Raw genomic sequence first — 18,869 nt, 5'->3', positions numbered from 1 at the left:
TGTTCAGCATAGCTGTCAACCCTCCCTGCTGTTTCCCAAGGGAATTTCCTGCAAAAAAGGGAAAGGTTGACAGCTATGATGTTCAGTGATCAAGAATTATGGAAGTTGTAGTTCACCAACACCCATGGTCTACCCTGAGTGGTAGCAGCTCTCTAGGTTTTCCTAATATGACTTATCTAAAGATGCCAAGGATTGAACATGGGATCTTCCAAGCTCTATGTGACCTTAGTAACACAGTATGGCTATCCTAAATATACACACAACTCAATAGTAGCCAGACTTTTAGCAACTTCTATTTGAAGAAGACTTCTTGCAGTTCAGAAGTTTGTCAACCTTGTCTTATAAAAATATAACATTTTAGAATATGGCACTTGTAGACACATGTTAAAATCATGTGAAATGGAGTTCGGCAAAATCTCCAGAAGAAGGAGGGTAGGGCAGGAAAGTTGTCTTGTTTTCCACAAGTATAGAATATAGGAACTCCACTGTCCTAGTTTTGGTTTGTTTTTATTTTGAATAGTTTTAAAGTCAGTTAGCTCAGCAGTGTTAATTGCAACATACAGACAAGCAGCATATCTTTATTATCTGTTTTGCTTTTACGTTGGCTTGAAAGCCATATATTTTAATTGGAGGACAAGCACTGGGAGTGCAGCTGCTTTGGCTCAGCATTTAGCTGATAAGGAATGCTTAGCCACTCCAACTTGCCCGAAGGATACTCTGTAGTTTTAACATGGTTACCGCATAAACACGGACCCGCAGTGCTTTATACAAATCCCCCAGAACTTCACTGCCAAATTTAGTCCAGAAATCTATGCTAGACTATTGTAACCCAGTAATAGGAGCAAGGGAGATAGAAATAACTGTCAATTGTAAATTGTAGCAAGATCTTCTTCTTCTTCTTCTTCTTCTTCTTCTTCTTCTTCTTCTTCTTCTTCTGCAATCACTCATAGCCGAGTAAGATTGTCTTCCATAAACACGGTTTTAATAATTAGTCCGTAGGTGACTGTGGAAGCCAATTCTGGATCCACACGTCCTTTCCACAGTGGGGACATTGGTTTCCTGGCGGTAGTGGATCACAGTGTGGATTTGCCAAGTGTGCCTTCCTCTTGGCACGTTTCTCCCTTGAGTCCTGAGTTTGAGTGTCTTCAAAGCCCATGACACCTTTGGTAAAGGCTGTTCTCCAACTGGAGCACTTGCAGGCAAGTGTTTCCCAATTGTTGGTGTTTATACTACATTTTTAAAGATTTGCCTTGAGACAGTCTTTAAACCTCTTTTGTTAACCACCAGCAATGCGCTTTCCATTTTAAAGTTTGGAATAGAGTAGTTGCTAATAGACAATAATCAGGAATCCGCACAACATGACCAGTCCAATGAAGTTGATGTTGAAGAATCATCGCTTCAACACTGTAGCAAGATATAGTTAATATGTCTTATATAGATAGCCCTGGTCCTTTACATGGCAAGTGTGCAAGAAATTGAGCAGGATATGCCTTATCTCAAGTAAGAGGTTTAGCTACATGTTCTTCTAATGAAATCTTAGCAAACTGGTCAATTGATCTGGACTTGTTAGGAGCTGATACATATGTTCATAGGCAACCTCAGCTTCCTTCACAGTATGAAACCTTAACAATGCAGAATAACTATCTTTGCATAGTAGGCTCAGCCACAACAGAAAATTCCCTCACCATGGGAACTTTTATGTGAACAATGTTTATTGTCTAAACAAATGTGGGGGGAAATCTTTTGTGTGCCATAATTGGTACACTGGTCAGGTTAGTGGAGACAGGAATTCTGACTAGCACTGCAGAAAATACCTATCAGCAAAGAAACTGAAGTTAGTGATGGTTTGAAGGTACATCAAGATGGGGATAGGTCTGATTTCGCTAAGTCCCTTTCAGATTCTGTAACTAAATAATTAAATGACATCTATAAAGATTGGAACTTGAATTCAGAAACCTGCTTTTGCACCAATATGAATGTTCAAGAGATGGGTTTAGATGAGTTCTTTTACATTCTTAATCTAAACCCTTCAGATCCAAGGCTACTGATGGTGGATGAGTATGCTGACAATTTAATTGCTACCTTCCAAAGAAATTATATTGGCCCTCTACCTAATCTAATTTGTTCAAGACCCAATCTGGTGTCTTTTGATGGAATTTGAGAGGTTTCAGGTCAGCTCTCCACATTTCCTGCCCTACAGGAAGGAAGGAAAAGGCAGTGAACGATGGATTAACAAACATGCTTGGAAAGGTATGAGAGGGAAAGTCCAAATTCCAATGGTGATTCTTCTAGGAAGAGGGCTTCAGACAGATTGTCCTTCATAATCGGCCAATGAAGAAATCCAGCAGAATAATGAAAACAAAATATGAACTTCAAGCAGGAATTCAAGCCATTTTGGGACTTCCTTGGATTTAGGAAATTGTTTACATCATAAATGCCTGCCTAATTGTAACCAGAGAGGCAGTATCAAATGAAGCTTTCAGGATCCTGATGTATGAGATAAATTTTGGTCTCTAACACATGTTTGCTGACAGAGTGCTCTTATTTGAATTAGAAGGTTGTCAAAATAATCACCCTCCGATGAAAAGTTAGATATCCATTCCCTGTACTTTCTAGAGAAAGGGAACTGCAGTCTGGAAAAGGCAACCTGAAAGGAAGGGGCAGGAAGTTTTTGAGCCATAAGACTCCTGCCTTTGTCACCTGTCCTAATAATAACAGATATGCTCCACTGGAGAAGGTAATATTCATTGTATTGGCCCAAACACAGGTATTGGAAGAAATATGCCCGGGTTAGAGGACCAAAACTCCTACCCTGCTAGCAATTTATTTTCCAGAAACCTATCCTGAATCAATTCTGACGTTTATTATTATAAACTGTGTTTTGATGCATTTTCCCCTAAAACAGCTTCAATCCAAATTGAGAAAACAACTTTGCTGCATTTTAGGCTGGTAATGTGTACATAGCCCAGATCTGAATCTGATCAGTCCCTGTGCATGGCACATCACTCATATGTATAGAACCCTGAATTCCATGTAGGAACAGTACAATACTACTGTAATAATATTTTTTGTTTGTTTGTTTGTTTGTTTGTTTTGTATCCCACCCTTCACCCGTAGATCGCAGAGCAGTTCACAACATAAAAATACAAGATAAAAATACAAAATACATAATTAAAACAAAAACAAAACAAAACAAAAACTCCCTCACACAAACATTAAAAAGAGGTATAATATGTTAATCAGCCCAAAGCCTGGTTGAAAAGGAATATTTTCACCTGGTGCCTAAATATATGTAATAAAGGTGCCAGGCAAGCCTCCCTTGGGAATGTTGGCACTACCCAGTTTTCTTTTACGGCACAGACATAATGGGCTGGATCTGTTAAGCGTGTTGTAAACTCATACAGGGAAATTTGGTAGGGAAATATGGGACTCCACATCGCCATCTGGTGCCACAGTATTATATCATATACTGTACTGTACAGGTATACAATACATAAGATGCTTTTTCTTTACCAATCTAGTCGAGTCCATGCTTAAGCAAGACAGGGTCACAAAACTTGGACCCCATTATACCAAATGTAAGGAATTAAAGTACTCAAATGCCCTGAGTCACTGCATCAGCCATATTTGGGCCGAGGGGGGGAGCTCAGCTATGTTCCTCCTCACAAGTGAAATAAAATCAGACCAAGCAGGTAAGAAACTGTCCTTTTTCCTTTGGCCCCCGAGGACTTGCAGCTTATCATTTAGTTTTTCTAGCAGGGCTATACCACATTTTAGTGTACCAAGTAGGAAGATTGGCCCTGCTTAATCCCCCCCAAAAAAACTGCAGCGGGGGCTTGTATTCTATCACTTGGTGCCCCCCACTCCCCATATATTTATTTTCAATAAAACGCTAACGAAGTATAACAACAGATGCCACAATAAAAAATGAAAGGGGCACTCTAGAACTGAACACCGAGGAAGAAAATGTCCATGCTAAGATCAAGTATAATAGATTATTATTGCAAGTAACTCAAAATGGGTTTATGTTATCTTATTCCTTATTGCTCTAGTACATTATAAAACGACCAATGGATATTTTAGCTGAGATTCCTGTATTGTAGGGGTTGGACTAGATGACTCTCAGGATTCCTTCCAACTCTACAGGCCTATGATTTTCCCCATAAAGATATTACCTCACTGTCTTCCTACACTTCTTGTCACTGGACTGAGCTACATTAGTACAGAAAACTGTGACACCAGATGGCACTGTGTGTTCCATCTTTTGCCAACATGATTTCCCACTTTGAGGTTTACAACGTGTTTTCCTTAAACCTTTTTTATGTGTCTAAATCCAGCCTTTATGTGTAAGCTTAGCCATGCACACTATGTCTCCCATGGATGGGATTTGAAGCATGGAGGGTGCCATGTTGATGGAAGCCTCATTTACAGGGTTAGATAGAAAGTGATGCAAGGCAGGAATTCAAGACGGAACCAGAGAAGTTATGGTAGTGGCGGTGGATTTTGGGTTTCAAGCCATAACAAGTCACCAAGTCTTGGGGCTTGTGGTCTCAAGTATTGGCCATACTCCTTCACTACTCACTTTCTGAAGAAGAGATTCTTAGATTCAAGCAGCCAAATCAGTTTCTGGCATTTCTTCTGCTCTTGCACTTGAGTCCACACCTGACACACTCACACCCACACCAAATTTAAAAGGAAATTACTTCCTACTAAGAGCACTTACAGGTATAATAAAACTTAGGATGTCACATGGATATAATCAACTAAGTAAATAGAACTGCGCACTTACCTTCGAGTGAGCGACTGAGTTTACCATGTCTACAATCAGGCTACAGTACATCAGTGTTTTTCAACCTTTTTTGGGCAAAGGCACACTTGTTTCATGAAAAAAATCACGAGGCACACCACCATTAGAAAATGTTAAAAAAATTAACTCTGTGCCTATATTGACTATATATAAAGTAATTCTCTTGAATTTTTCTATTTTTCCCACGGCACACCAGGCAACATCTCGCGGCACACTAGTGTGCCGCGGAACAGTGGTTGAAAAACACTGCAGTACATGACTTCAGTAGGCTTCAGCATGGTGCGAAATGTTCTCATGTAGGCTACTTACTTCCTTGTGACTAACTGACACAATCCAACTACGCTTCCTTCACTTTCATGGCATATGGCCTGAGCAGCAGGTGAGCGATTTTATCCCAAGATTACTTCTCAACATACCAAACACTGTGGAGGTACACCAAACACTGAATTCTCTAATTCCGTTGTATGAATGGGCCTCACAACGCCAAAGGTTCACAAACCTTCTTTTTAAAAGGGTCAGCAGCCCACAACTTCAAATAAAGTAATGGTTGTTTCTTATCTCAGACACTACTAGGGTATGAACCTTCCTATCAGCACATGTGCTTTGGGATGCTCCATACTTTCGCATATCTGATTTGGCAAACGTAGCCTTTAAAAAGCGGGAGTTTGTTTGTTTACTGCAAAAAGTCCAGAATTGAAATACCGGGTAAAACCCTATACTGTACCTGGAGTCTCAGGGCAGTTCACGGAATAAGAAGCATTCATATGGGAGGCCCTTTTGATTTTGGTGGCAATTCAGTTTGAAACTCTAGCCTGCATCAGCTTGGTAATGCAAATCAGCATTTCGAAGTAACTTGAAATACCAAGTGACAAAAATACTATCATATGTATAATAATTTGGTTGAAGCAACAGTTCTGATCAATTTGGGCCACTGCCACAGGAGGACCATAAAGGTATGACCATGAAGCAAGGAGGCAAGGGTGTGATTCTATTATTATTATTATTATTATTTTAAAAACGACCTTTCAAAAGCACTTAATTATACATACAGTGAATTATATATATGAATGTATACACACACACATATATCTGCATAGGTGTGCTTGAGAGGTGCTTAGGTTGCAATCTGAACAATGCCTACTCAGAAGGCATTGCTTGAATTCAGTGGGGCTGCACTCCCCAGGTAAGTAGGGTTAGACCTGCAGCTTTCATCTCCAGCCACCAAAAACAAAAGGGCACGCTAAACTGTAGGTGACTGGTCTCCATAGCAACGGCAGCGCCAAAGTCCGGAAGGGCAAAAAAAGCAAGCTGCCGCATGGCCTTCTGGGAGTTGTAGTTCTACATTTTATTTTGCTTTCCGGTTGCTGCTGCGTTCTCTCGAAAAAAGCTGTCATCCGCAACGCGAGGGGGCCGTAAAACTGCGCGGGTTTCCTTTGCGGCTGGCGCTGGAGATAAAGGAAGAGCCGCGAGAGGCCTCGTGCTTGCGTGGGTTCGAGAGTGTGGGAGCAGGGCTTGCGTGGGAGCTGCTGCTGCTGCTGCTGCTGTTGTCAGTCGCTGACCTTCCAGGCCCTCGGTTCTTAGTGCTCCCGCGGGAACCCCGCCAAGATGTTCAAAAAGTGAGTAAGGGGAGGGCAGGCAACGTGGGCAGGATTCTGATCCCCGAAGCCCTCACAGCCTGGGGCTTTCTGGTTGTTGGCAGTGGGATCCTGGGCATGTTTGTTCAGAATTGACGGCCTCCCTCACCGTTCTCCTCAAAGAAAATGTGCCTAGGATTTCATGTCTTTTTTATTTTTATTTTTACTGCTGATAACCTTAAATAAGGCATACTCAGGAGTACTACCTGCCAGAATAAAATGGACTCAAGTTGCTTAAAACCACCGAGACTGCATTCGCACCTTCGGGTGTGACTTAATGTTTTATGTACTGTGTTTTTTAATTGCCTGGAGTGATATCTGTGTGCATTGGGAAGTCTCCTCTGAAAATCTTGTCCCCTTTGGCAGATTTGATGAAAAGGAAAATGTGTCCAACTGCATCCAACTGAAAACGTCTGTTATTAAAGGCATTAAGAACCAGCTGATAGACCAGTTTCCTGGAATCGAACCATGGCTAAACCAAATTATGCCAAAGAAAGACCCTGTGAAGATAGTACGTTGGTCAGTATTTCCTTTCATACTGTTTTCTGAGTAATATTGGTCTATTCATGTTTGCTGGTAATAATATCCAGTAATCCTGGAATATTGCTCTGTCATGGTTTTTATTTAGATGAGTGGATGTAAATATTGAAAGAGTTAAACCATTTGGTTTTGAGGAATACATGAAATATTGTAGGCGTGCACAGTCTGAAATATTCACTTCCTTATTGCTCAGAACTGAAATTTCTCATAAACTTTGTATCTTCCAGTCATGAACATATAGAAATCCTCACAGTAAATGGAGAATTGTTGTTCTTCAGGCAAAGGGAAGGACCATTTTATCCCACACTCAGATTACTTCATAAATGTAAGTGTGTTGGAGAAGACATGTTGGGTTGCAGTTGAAAGAGTGGGGTTGTCATAATACATGCAATTATTTTCTGCAATCTGATATGTGTAAATAGGTGGCTTCATAACAGCAAGTGAAGTTAAAAGCCTACTGGCTCACTGCTTTGTATCTGTATTAAGTTGTACATTCTCCAGTGTTTTCAGTTGCTGTATTGTGCATTATGGGTATTTTCATATACCAATGATGTTTCTTTTAAAGAAAATGTGCTCTTCTGATTATGTCCTTTATTTTTCTTAGTGTGCAACAGCTGCCTGCCCATTCCATTCCATATTTATTCTTCCCTTTTGCTTGCCTCCAACTTATACTTTGCCGTTTATGAGGATTGCCTTTTTGGTTCAGTTATCTTTCTCCAGTGCATCCACTAAGTTGAGGGGAATAGAAGGTTAGCTACTACAATTAGAGAGTGTAAAGGAACATGGAGGTGCATAAAAAGAGGAATACTACAGGCAATGACCTGTTCAGTATGTGTGCAGTTGCCACAACCAGGAAGTGTCCAGAAAAGAGGGTGGGGGCGGAGAGGGCTTATGCTCACTCCACTGACATTTGTGGGTCTGCAGTACTTACTATTATTATATTATTTACTAGTGGTTTCAGCCCGTTAAAATAACGGGCGCTAGAACATATGTGGTGAATTTTTTTAAAAAACTCACTTTAAAAAAATATTTCTTCTTTTTTTTGGGGGGGGGGGTTTAGAAAATCCACCAACCTGGTCCTGTATATATATATAAAGCAGCTTCTTGTGTGGTCAAGCACGCGGAAAGTGGCCAAGGCGGGGGGGGGGCACACAGAGGAGACTATTCGGCATCATGTGCCACCTGATTGCTAGAGCAGCATTGTCCAGGGTATAAGTGAACGAAGCCGCGAATGAATGGGGCTTCCAAGTTGAGTCTTGCAGCGGCTGCGGAAGAGCGCTACACTTTCCCTTCGTTCCGTTCTCGTAAACCAATAGAATTAGCATGTGTTTCCTCCCCGATCCTACCCTCCGCCTACTAGCGCAAACCCAGAGACACAGGGACTGGACGCAGAGACACTTGCGTTTTATATATATAGATTACATTTCTATACCAGCCGTCATCTGAGGATCACCAGGTGGTTTACAATATAGAAACACAAAAATACATAACTTAGTAACAAACAAATATAATACACCCCCCCCCCCCAGTTTAAAAGGCCATAGGTTGTTTAATTAGCCAAAGGCCTGGTTGAAGAGGAATGTTGTTGCCTGGAGCCTAAAGCTATGTAACAAAGGCACCAGGCAATCCTCTCTGGGAAGAGCATTCCACAAGCAGGGAGCCATTACAAAAAGGCCCATTCTCAGGTTACCACCCTCCTGACATCTTGTGGATGTCCTCAGATTATGATTGCTGGGTCTGGGTTGCTTCATATGGAAGGAGGCAGTCCTTGAAGTATTGTGGTCCTGAGATGTTGCTTTATAGGTCAAAACCAGCACTTTGAATTGGGCACAGAAACTAACTGGTAGCCAGCAGAGTTGTGCATGAATTGTTCCTTTTCTGCTGAAGGTTTTTTATGACTGCTTTTTTCAGTTTCACGGCTTCTTTTTCTCAGTGTCATAGTTTATTTCGTAATTTGTTTACAGAATTAACATGAACGATCATGCAAGCTGCTTTGAAAATACCTATTTTAATATTTGTTGGAAGCCGCCCAGAGTGGTTGGGTACAAATAAAAAATTATTATTATTGTTACTAATTGAAATAAATGTTTGAATAAATGGATTTAAATTTCATCAATATGTATTAAGATTATAGATACCTAAAACCTACCCAGTGTAAGATCACTTTGTTAGAGAATAAATGGAAGTAGTGGAATATTTTGCTGGTGACACCATTTTTCTTCCAATACAACTTCATGTATCTTTAAAGTACACATTTGTTTGTATAATCTAAATGATGAATGTATTAAATGTTCATATAACAGTCAGTGTTGTATCTGTTCTAATTTTCCCCTGCCCCTTCTCAGATCCATTCATTCTACCACATCAACAAGTTGATAAAGGAGCAATTAAATTTGTACTTAGTGGAGCAAATATCATGTGCCCTGGTCTGACGTCTCCAGGAGCTAAACTTTATCCTGCTGCTGCTGATACAATCGTGGTATCCTTGGATAGCTGCCCTGTGTTGCTCAATATTTCTTTCTTCACTGTAGCATCTGCCAGGGCAAGCTGTACTGAACATAAAGGGTTAGGTTTTTTTTTAAAAGTTGCATTAAATGTTTAGGTTTTATAGTTCAGTGTGGTGATCTTTCCACATAAATGTTGACACAACTTGGGGGGACAGCAAACCATTGGATGATTGTAGAGGGTCCATGGGCTGGATTGGGTGATCTCCTTCTTCTTCCTTTCCCTTGCATGCTTTGTCTTCTTAGTTTGTTAGCTGGCTACTTAGTTTGATGTGAGCTGCTTTGTGAGACAATATTTATATTTGAAAAGTGTGATTAAAAATAAAACAAGTAAACTGGGTGGACATAATTGGTCTCTTGGATGTGAAAGTGTTGAGGTTTTAGGGATTGAGAGTCTTGTATTTTTCAGTGCCTCTAGATACACTATAAACCTAAATGTTCCATAGTTACAGGGAAAGGTTAGTTGCTTCAGCACGCTATTCTTGTGACCATTTTGAAATAGTGTTTCCCTTGTTAGTCTTTCTGCTGCTGTTCTTGTTGTCTTTTTCAATACTACATATCAGATGTTTTCCTTAGCTGATGATTATAGGCAATAATGGCCGAAGGAAAGCAACATGCCCTGTGTGTTGGAGTCATGAAGATGTCGGCAGAGGATATGTGAGTTAATTTTCTAAGAAAAATAATGTACCTTTTTACTGTCATTGCTTGTTTTAGAGTGGGGTAGCTCAGGCCAACACGAAGGGCTCGAAAACTTCAGACTTATTTGAACTCAGACCCACTAACTCATTCAGCTGAGTAGCAGTAGGTAATACAATAAATATACTTTCTGCCAAGATACCCAAGATGGCTTATAGTTCTCAAATACTAAAGCAAATGGTCCAAAATGTAGAATGAAATTTTCTCACGCTGTTGATGATCCCTTGAGCAGCTGATGCTGTGTGATCCACAGCTTGGGCTTCTTTGCATCTACCTTCAAATAGGTCTTTCACATCTCTGAATATCTAATATTGTCTGATGATCTTTGATGGTGTTGGCCCAGCCATGTAAATAAGCCTACAAAAGTTGCTAAGCTGTGAAGTTACCTTTTGCACTAATTTGGTACAGCTGGCACCAAGAGTTCTTGTATGCCCACTCCCATTTCTGCATTTGGGTGCAGAGGAAGAGATGTCTCTCCAAGGGCAGCCTATTTGGTCTCTCTTCTGGGTGCAGAAGAGTGTTAGAAAGCTTTCTCTTTCACTCTCTCTCTTTCTGCCAGCCTACTTGCTTGCATGCAATTCCATGTCACATATGACTACCAGGTGAGTGCTTAAATACAAACTTGCATTGTCCTGTTCCATTACTGAATGACAAGGCTCTTCCCACCACCTCCAGTGTTTCATTTTAGATTTGTTTTTCTATTTCCAAAAGTATTGGAAAGAAGCATGCATTAGTGTCATATTTCAGACAAGTCTCATCTGATAGGATATTGGATTTTATTAAAGAAAAATTACTAACTGATGATGATGATGATGTCACATTATCTTGCCCAAGGCAACACAAAGCAACTTAAAACCAAACCAAACATAACCAAAACTGAAGCATACAGGCAACCCTCTGTTTATGCGTGTTCTATATGCGCGACTGTTTTACGCATATCACGCTGAACCTGGAAGTGACCCAGAAACATCATAAAGCTGTCACTGAAACATCATTAAAAGGGCAGGGCAGAACAGGGAATTTGCTGGCTTTTTCAATGGGTTTGTTATACGTGATTTCACTGATGTGCGTGGTGCCACAGAATGTAACCCTCATGCAAATGGGGCCTGCCTGTATTCAGTTATTGCATGGATTTCCAAGTCTAGCAGAATAGGTTTCATTGGAACCTTTTAGTATATATTGCTGCATCTAAAACAGCAGTAGTTCCTTATGGGTGTAATTCAACTGCATATCAGTAATAAGAGTACTGTAAATTAATTTTCTGCTCTAGGTTGAAAGCTTCCCCCCTCCCAAAGGAAGACTTTAGGTTTTTCTCCATCTACATAATAGTTTGGAAAACCCATAAACTACAGTATTCACATTTCATTAGTTGTAACTGTACTTCCTCTCCCCTTTTTTTCTTTAAGTGGCAACTAAATAGCGAAATGAAGTTCTTAGATCAAATGTATATTTGCAATCTGTTTCCTAAAAGATGCATATATTCAAAACTAAGATCCAGACATGGAATGTAGGCTTAACTATGAGTTTTGAGATTTCCCACAAAAATGAAATTTCCTCAGCTATAAATTTCCTCAGCCAGGATTTTAAAGTATATGCCTTAATAACATTCTATTGCACTTTTACTGCTAGCATTCTGAGCCCTTGAACAAATATGATGATGGATAGATCTGTTGTGGCTGGCTATAGAGTTCAGGGAATCTTTTATTATTCCAAGAGATTATGTCATTCATATCCCCTCCAATGAACTCAAGGTGATGTACATAGTTCCCTTCCCCACCCCTCCATTCCCCACCCCTCTCAGCAACCTGATGAAGTGTGTTGGGCTGAGAGATGGCAGTGTCACCTGGTGTACTTTATGGCTGGTGGGGCTTTGAACCTGGGCCTCCCAGGACCTAATATTGGCAGTAACCAGCCTTCCAGACCAGCAGTAGATGTTCCACCAAGTGGTCTTCCAATTGCATCTGTTAATAAGCGGTGGCAGTACTCCATATTATTTAATCAGAGGGACTGAAGCTTAGTGGTTAAGCTTCTTATGCAGAAGGGCCCAGGATCTTGTTGAAAGGATCTGAAATAGTGCTGGAAGAAAATCTTTGCCTAAGAGCCATGTCAGTCACTGCTTTAGCTAGCTAAGTTATAGTATACCTATTGAACTTAGTTTAGTCATGTCCACAAATTTTGGAGTGTCTACTCCCAAGTATGATGTAGTTTGGTATAACACAGTGTTGACAAGATGGGGCAAGATGGACCAAGTAATCTGTTTTAGTATAGGACAGTTTTAACTTACTGTATTTACCCAAATGTAATGCACATCTTTTTTGGCCAAATCACACCACAAAAATTAGGGTGCGCATTAGATTCAATGGCGCATTAGATTTACATACAGTATGTAATCAGATGTATGATGGTGATCAAATTAACTCCCCTGTTTCCCTCTCATCAACTATCCTTCCCTATAAACTATTATGAATGTTTGAACAAGAAAAAATGCACTCAAAATTATAAACAACAAAAAGAGCAAGATTTCTGCTGAGACAGAATTAATATGCTGGAAGGAGGGAGGACGATTAAGTTCTGATGCTTTAAAAGTGTAAAAGACACCCAAGTTGTGTATGTGTTTATAAAAAGTTCTCAGTGCATCCATTTCCCCCCAAAATAAAATGCTCATAGTTTTGAGTTGGTTATTAAGGATCAATGGAAAAAGTATTTGTCTTAATTTAACAAGTTGGTGTGGAGGCTAGTCCTGTTGGTCTACATTCTAAATACCTATCCTGGAGATCTGGAAATCAGTGTTTGCTGTTCTTTCCCCCTCCTTTCCTCTGCAGTGAGAAGGTCAACAAAGGAATTGGCATTGAGAATATCCACTATTTAAATGATGGTCTCTGGCATATGAAGACGTATAAGTGAAGCAGCAGGAAGAATCCATTCCCTGTCAGCTTGGCCTGTTTTTAATTCTTCTTTTTCAAATATGTGGCTAAATGTAAACTTTGTTTAATGGTGATGCTAAATAAATCAAGTGAATGCTGAAATAACATCAGGTGAGATGGTTTTCTTTACACCTGTCCTTTGGCGTTTTAACTCTCATGAACTGTGGTGCCTACATCCATGAAATTGTCAAACCAAGTTTTTATGTGCTTCAGTAATAGCTAGTGTAATAAATGACTACTGCAAATAACCAGAGCATGTACAAAATGATATGGGAGTGTGCAGCCCACAATGCCTGAATATAACCCTGGTGCTTAAAAGCTTGCCCTGCTTGCCCATATTTTGTTGAGGCAAGTTCAAGGTTCTTCTATTAATTTACAAAGCCTGGTTACCTGAAGTACTGGCTGATTCCTTATACCCCTGCCCTGTCATTCAGATATTTGAGGGGGCCTCTGTTAGTGGCTTATCCACCAGGATCCATACATTCAGCGGTGTGATTCTGATTCTGCCCAACTCCCTCCTGTCGTGAGATCAGACAGGTTCCCTCCCTGTTGAATTTCAGCTGCTTGCCAGAATCCTTTCTATTTCAGCAGGCATTCTAATTAAGTTGTACTACACCTGCTTATTGAACTTGAATTTGCCTTATTAGTTCTTTTAAAAACACAAATCAGTATTTTTATTTATTATTGTGACCATTTAGGGCTAAAGCAGCTTATAAAAAATGAAAATAAAATTTTAAAAAAAGCAAACAAGCTGCGAACCACAACAAAACATACATCTACAACTTCAGAGTGACTTCTGAGGCAGCAGTTACTCCAGAGGTCTAATTTATTTGGAAACTGAAAAGCTTCAGAAGCAATGATAGTAACTGCAAGTTGCATCCAGTGCTCCATGAGCAGAACTCTGTTCATGCAATGGGCCTTTTGTCTCTCTTTTCCCTATGTGCCCCAAAAATCTGCTCCAGAGGGTTCCCCAGCCTTGCAGTGGGGAGGAAAGGAGGGGGAAATTCCTATCCACAAGAAGTCTCTTGCACTAGTGGAACTGGAGCTGTTGCTTAAAAGGAAAAAGAATAGTCTACTAGGCATGCAGCAGTCCTTGGAAACATGAAACTGCAGTGGATAAACTTTTAAAGCCCATGAGCTTCATTCCTTATATCAGCATGGCTATTTAGTAGGTTACATTCCAGCCACACATAAGCCAGAGATGTTGACCCTGTCCACCTCCTTCCAGGCAAATAAGTTGTTACAGTTCCAAGGATGCGTCCCATTCACAGAAGAATACTCAAAGGATGGATCAAGTGAGTTGTGGCCAGGGAAGAGTCTTTAGGCTAGAGGACCAAATTTGACTCCTACACTTGAGGTTTCCCATACTCCTAACCGAAAGTGTTCATTACCCGCTTCCCCCTCAGTGCATCTATCTGCATTGCCACATATACTCTGAAGGGGGTCTAGCAGTAAGAACTGGCATATGGATGGGGAGTAGTAGCCTCAGGGTACCAAATGGAGTACGTACTTAACCACATTTTTACATGAATGACAAGAACAGAAAAGTTTTATTTAAAAACGAACAATAAGGTTGAGCCCACCTCCCATCCCACCAAGTCAAAAGGAAATAACTGAAGGCTGTTTTAAAGGCATTATTTGTATTTTTCCATCCCCTTTGAGCATGAAAAGCTGCCACTATGAAAGGATGGAACACACACAAACCCCAAAACTGCAAAAATAGATTTAATTTACAGTAGACTGAGGATGATTTTTCATTTTAAATATTTATATACCCGCTACAGATTTTTGTTGACAAGGAAACCTCGAACAATTTTTCAGAAGACAACAACTCTAATTTCTAGAAGAGTGTTGTTGTTTTTAAGCCCCCACCCCTTTCCCCACTTGTAAAGATTATAAAACCAGGTTGTGCAAAACACGTAGTTACATCATTACCTTCAAATACAAAATTTGGATCAGCTTTTGTACATGCTGTTTGCTGAAGGATACTATACATTAAGACTACACATTTTACACCCTTTACATACCATCTCCTGAGGAACAAGTCTTAATCATTATCAGAGCCCAGGGGAGGCAAGAAAACCAAGGCATCGTTAAAATTATGCCCATATGCTCTGAGCCTGTAAACTCCATACATCATAACGTGCATGTGATTAGGAGCTAATCCGCTGAAGGTGATAGCCATATCTGAACAGCAGCCTTCCACCACCTCGTCTGGGTGAATCGACATGGCCTCTTTAATGAGAGAGCCAACTGACTTGGTGTTGAAGATGTCCTTCTTTTCAGAGTCTTCTGCATTCTCAGCATGTACCCCGGTGTACTTCAAGCAGACAGCTAGCTGCTTATCCTCAGAGAGCTTCCAAATCATGCCCCCTTGTTCGGGACACTTGTCTGGATCCTCAAAAACTTTGTAAAGCCGCCTTAGTGACTCTATGCTTAAGACGATCCCCCCATCCCCGTTCACATACTGCAAGTCTCCAGATGTCTCTGTTCTGCCTGTGTAGAACGGCTGGGACGAGTCTTGTTTCAGCAAGAAATATTTTAGGTTTTCAATAACAGCGAATGTGGTAGGGTGGGCAAGGAAGAACCAGTTAAAGTCATCTTTGTAGTTTTCATATGCAAATTTGTATGCTTTTCTCATCATTGACCACATGTCATCTGTGTTTAGCACGATGGAGTCAAAGACTTTGACCTTCTCGGAACTGTAGAATTCTGCCTTGTCACAGTGTTTGCTCCATGTATCTTTAACAGCTGCCCAGTGCCCAAGATCCTTTGGTTTGACAAGGATGATGCAATAGACACGGATGCTCTGGCTCAATTCCAGGCGCTCGTCTTCAGAGAGGTTTAAAACGTCCTCCTTTTTGGGAGCCTGGAGATGGCGGTGTTCGTGAGACGTAGTGCTGTGGCCCATCTTAATGTGTCCTAGAAGAGTGACCAAGACACAGCAAATCCCTCCAAGCATCATGCCCTTCACAAATGAGCCGCTTTCGGAAATCATGTTTCCTAGGAGAGATCTGGGTGGGTGGGCAGGTGGGGAAGAAACACATGGTTTTTGTCAAACAAATATACAAACAAATACCCTATCTGAATTTGTAACCAACTACGGCTGCAATCCTCAACACACTAAGGAGTAAATTGCATTGAGTATGGCAGGACTTTCTCCCAAGGAACCCATAGCTCAATGAGCACAGCACATGCTTTCCATGTGTGTACAATGGCTTGAGTTCAAGTTCCAGTGGCTTGTATCCAATGCAGCATTAAGTGACTATCCCCATCAGTGCAAGGATTTAACACTTGCAACAGGACTCCGCCCCCTTTTTCTCCCCTGCATCCTCCCCAAATCTATTCTGGAGTGTTAGTAGAACGCACCCAGAGCATGTGGGGATTGGTGGGTGTTGAAGTATCATTATGCAAGTGTAAATCCTTGTGCTGATGGGATGGTTACTTAGTGTTAAACTGGATACTAGCAAGCATCTCCAGTTAGGTAGCAGGTGGTGGGACAGTGGCCTCCTGAGATGATGAAGAGCTGTTGCCAGTCAGAGGAGACAACACTAGGCTCAACAGGCAAACTGTCTACCTCAGGGGTTGCCAACCTGGTCCCTACTGCTCACTAGTGGGTGTTTCAGGATTCTAGGTGGGTGGTAGGGGGTTCTATGGCACAAGCTGTATCCTCCTTCCATCGAGCACTGGTGGGTGGTAAGGAAATTTTACCATCAAGAAAGATGCATTAGTGGGTGGTAGGTATAAAAAGGTTGAATACCCCTGGTCTACCTGAAAAAGACTTGAGGGAATCTAATAGAATCTTGTAAATGTTCTAGCTTCAGTGTCATATCTTAGGAAGGCAGCTGTTACTTTCAAGTGCTTAAATGAAGAGGAGGTTTAGCATATTTTTTCCCCACTGGTGATAAGGAACAAACACTCATAACATAGCATAAAGTAGGATGATATTTCCTATGCAGCAGTCTAGTGGTTGTATGCAACTAAAGTTCAGGGCAGAGCCACCAAAATCAATGGACTAAAATAAGTCAAGTTGATTGATTTAAATTGGTTTACTCTGAGAATGACATAGTTGCATAAAATCATAACATCCCTGTGAAAAGGAGGATGAGGAAAGAGAGAGCATGTCATGCTGGTTTGTTGACAAAGACATTCTGGGACCGGCTAAACTGTGATAAAAGATAACAACTTCTTAATTGGAAAAGTGGTCATTATACCAGCAATAGTCTAACAGCTACTTGCATTACAATCCTATGTTTAATTGGAATTAAGTTTCAAACAGTTCAGTGGGGCTTACTATAAGAACCAGCTGCACTATTGCAGCTGTAGTAACTTTTATCTCATAATTATATCCTTGAACTGTTCTTTGATTATATTTAAATACCCTTCTTCACCTTGGGGAGATTAGGTCACCATATATATGTGCTGCACATAGGGTGCAGCAGATAACTGGCCTTGCCTCCTGAGCCACTATGTTGGATCTGGCTCCACACGCCTCCGGGGGTGGGGTGTGGTTCTGGTTAGTGGTTTCCAAAGTTCTAGTAAAATGCAAGGTAGATCCTGCAGACCTGTCATCTGCAAGCATGGAACTGAACATACCAAACACTCTCCTGCAGCTATGCAGCAGGGGAAATATTGATTATGGTAGGTAATGTGTCATTCAGGGAATGCCTGCTTTCCATTACTAGTCTTCTCAGTGAGCAACCCTTATAAGCTTCTAAGCAGCCACCACTCCAACAAATTCCACAGACTCTACCAATGTTGGTGGTGGTGGGGAAAGAGGACTTGTATCAAGTGGGCAGAGGCATACCTAGGCTCCTTTGTGCCCTTGGCAAGCAGCTGTATCGCCGACCACCTGGCACCCTAGGGAAGGAGGTGTATCAGTGCCTTTGCTTTTTGTTGTCTTTCACTCTCTGCCAATGACTTCCTCTGTGGCCATCATGGTTCGGCCTACTCTGCTCCCCCTCCTGTGTCTCCTCCATCTGACCATCTGCCTGTCTGTCTCTCTCCATACACAGCTTTCCCTTCTGCCTCCTTCCTTCCTTTTTCTACCTCCTGCAACTCTTGCCTGCTCTTCCTGTCTTTCTTCCCCCTCCCCAAGCTCTGCTGGGCGCTCCACTCACACTTCTAATAGCTGGCTGACTGGGAAGGGTCCCCCGCTGTGGTGGCCCACACCAGCAACCAGGTTCCTCTGTGGCGGTGCCCAGAGCAGCATGCCTTGCCTGGCTATCCAGAGCAGTGAAGGAGTGCACAGATGGGTGGGCAGCCTCTTAGCCACTCAGAACCAGAGTTGAAAGGCATGATTTTGGCTCCCCCCTTGGCAGAGCCTCACCTGGCTAACCCCTAGGTATGCCCCTGCAAGTGGGAAGTATGGGATGTTATTCAATGTCAATCATACTCAGACCACACCCACTGAAACTTATTTCCACAAACCTGAAGTATCTTTGTTCTGATGTCACACAGTGCTCTGGTCAGTAGGTGGGTCTTCCAAAAGGGGGGGGGGGAATCAATAGCACTAAAAGAAGAAGAAGTGTGGCATGTTAATTTTATGTGCTATATAAAAATCTGAAAGCTCGCACCACAAAAAAGCCAGGCAGCCCAAAGCATATATTCTGTTTTCATTTGAGATTTATACTTGTCAATGTTTTAAGACAATGATCATTCTCTTGGATACATTTCTCTCACCTACTGTTTAGGAGTTTACAGGAGAGAAACATAGTGACAGAAAACTGTTAGCAAACGAGGGGCACAACCCTATACTGCAGTT

At 41.4% G+C, this 18,869-nt stretch overlaps 2 protein-coding genes across 3 annotated transcripts; one reads left to right on the top strand and one right to left on the bottom strand.

Annotated features, from left to right (window-relative positions):
- Positions 1–6,319: 6,319 nt before the first annotated feature.
- MCTS1 (MCTS1 re-initiation and release factor) lies at positions 6,320–13,207 on the top strand. 2 transcript variants are annotated; one of them, XM_033137785.1, is made up of 6 exons: positions 6,320–6,423; positions 6,808–6,960; positions 7,209–7,306; positions 9,327–9,460; positions 10,075–10,142; positions 13,004–13,207. In XM_033137785.1, exons 1-6 carry the CDS (start codon positions 6,413–6,415, stop codon positions 13,083–13,085), a joined length of 546 nt encoding a protein of 181 aa, XP_032993676.1. In that variant the 5' UTR covers positions 6,320–6,412; the 3' UTR covers positions 13,086–13,207. The 2 variants fall into 2 exon arrangements, with proteins under 2 accessions (XP_032993676.1, XP_032993677.1); XM_033137786.1 differs by having other exon boundaries at positions 10,062–10,142; positions 13,004–13,019.
- Positions 13,208–14,636: 1,429 nt separating this feature from the next.
- Positions 14,637–18,598, bottom strand: C1GALT1C1 (C1GALT1 specific chaperone 1). Its single transcript, XM_033137649.1, has 2 exons — positions 18,536–18,598; positions 14,637–16,119 (listed from the first exon to the last, which is right to left on the bottom strand). The coding sequence occupies exon 2, from the start codon at positions 16,101–16,103 to the stop codon at positions 15,153–15,155; it is 951 nt and encodes a 316-aa protein (XP_032993540.1). The 5' UTR covers positions 16,104–16,119; positions 18,536–18,598; the 3' UTR covers positions 14,637–15,152.
- Between the last annotated feature and the right edge of the window lie 271 nt (positions 18,599–18,869).

This window comes from Lacerta agilis, chromosome Z (genome assembly GCF_009819535.1).
Source record: "Lacerta agilis isolate rLacAgi1 chromosome Z, rLacAgi1.pri, whole genome shotgun sequence".
In the NCBI taxonomy this organism is placed as follows: Eukaryota; Metazoa; Chordata; class Lepidosauria; order Squamata; family Lacertidae; genus Lacerta; species Lacerta agilis.
The sequence above is the reverse complement of the archived record's forward strand: the minus strand, read 5'-3'. Positions and strand labels throughout refer to the sequence as shown.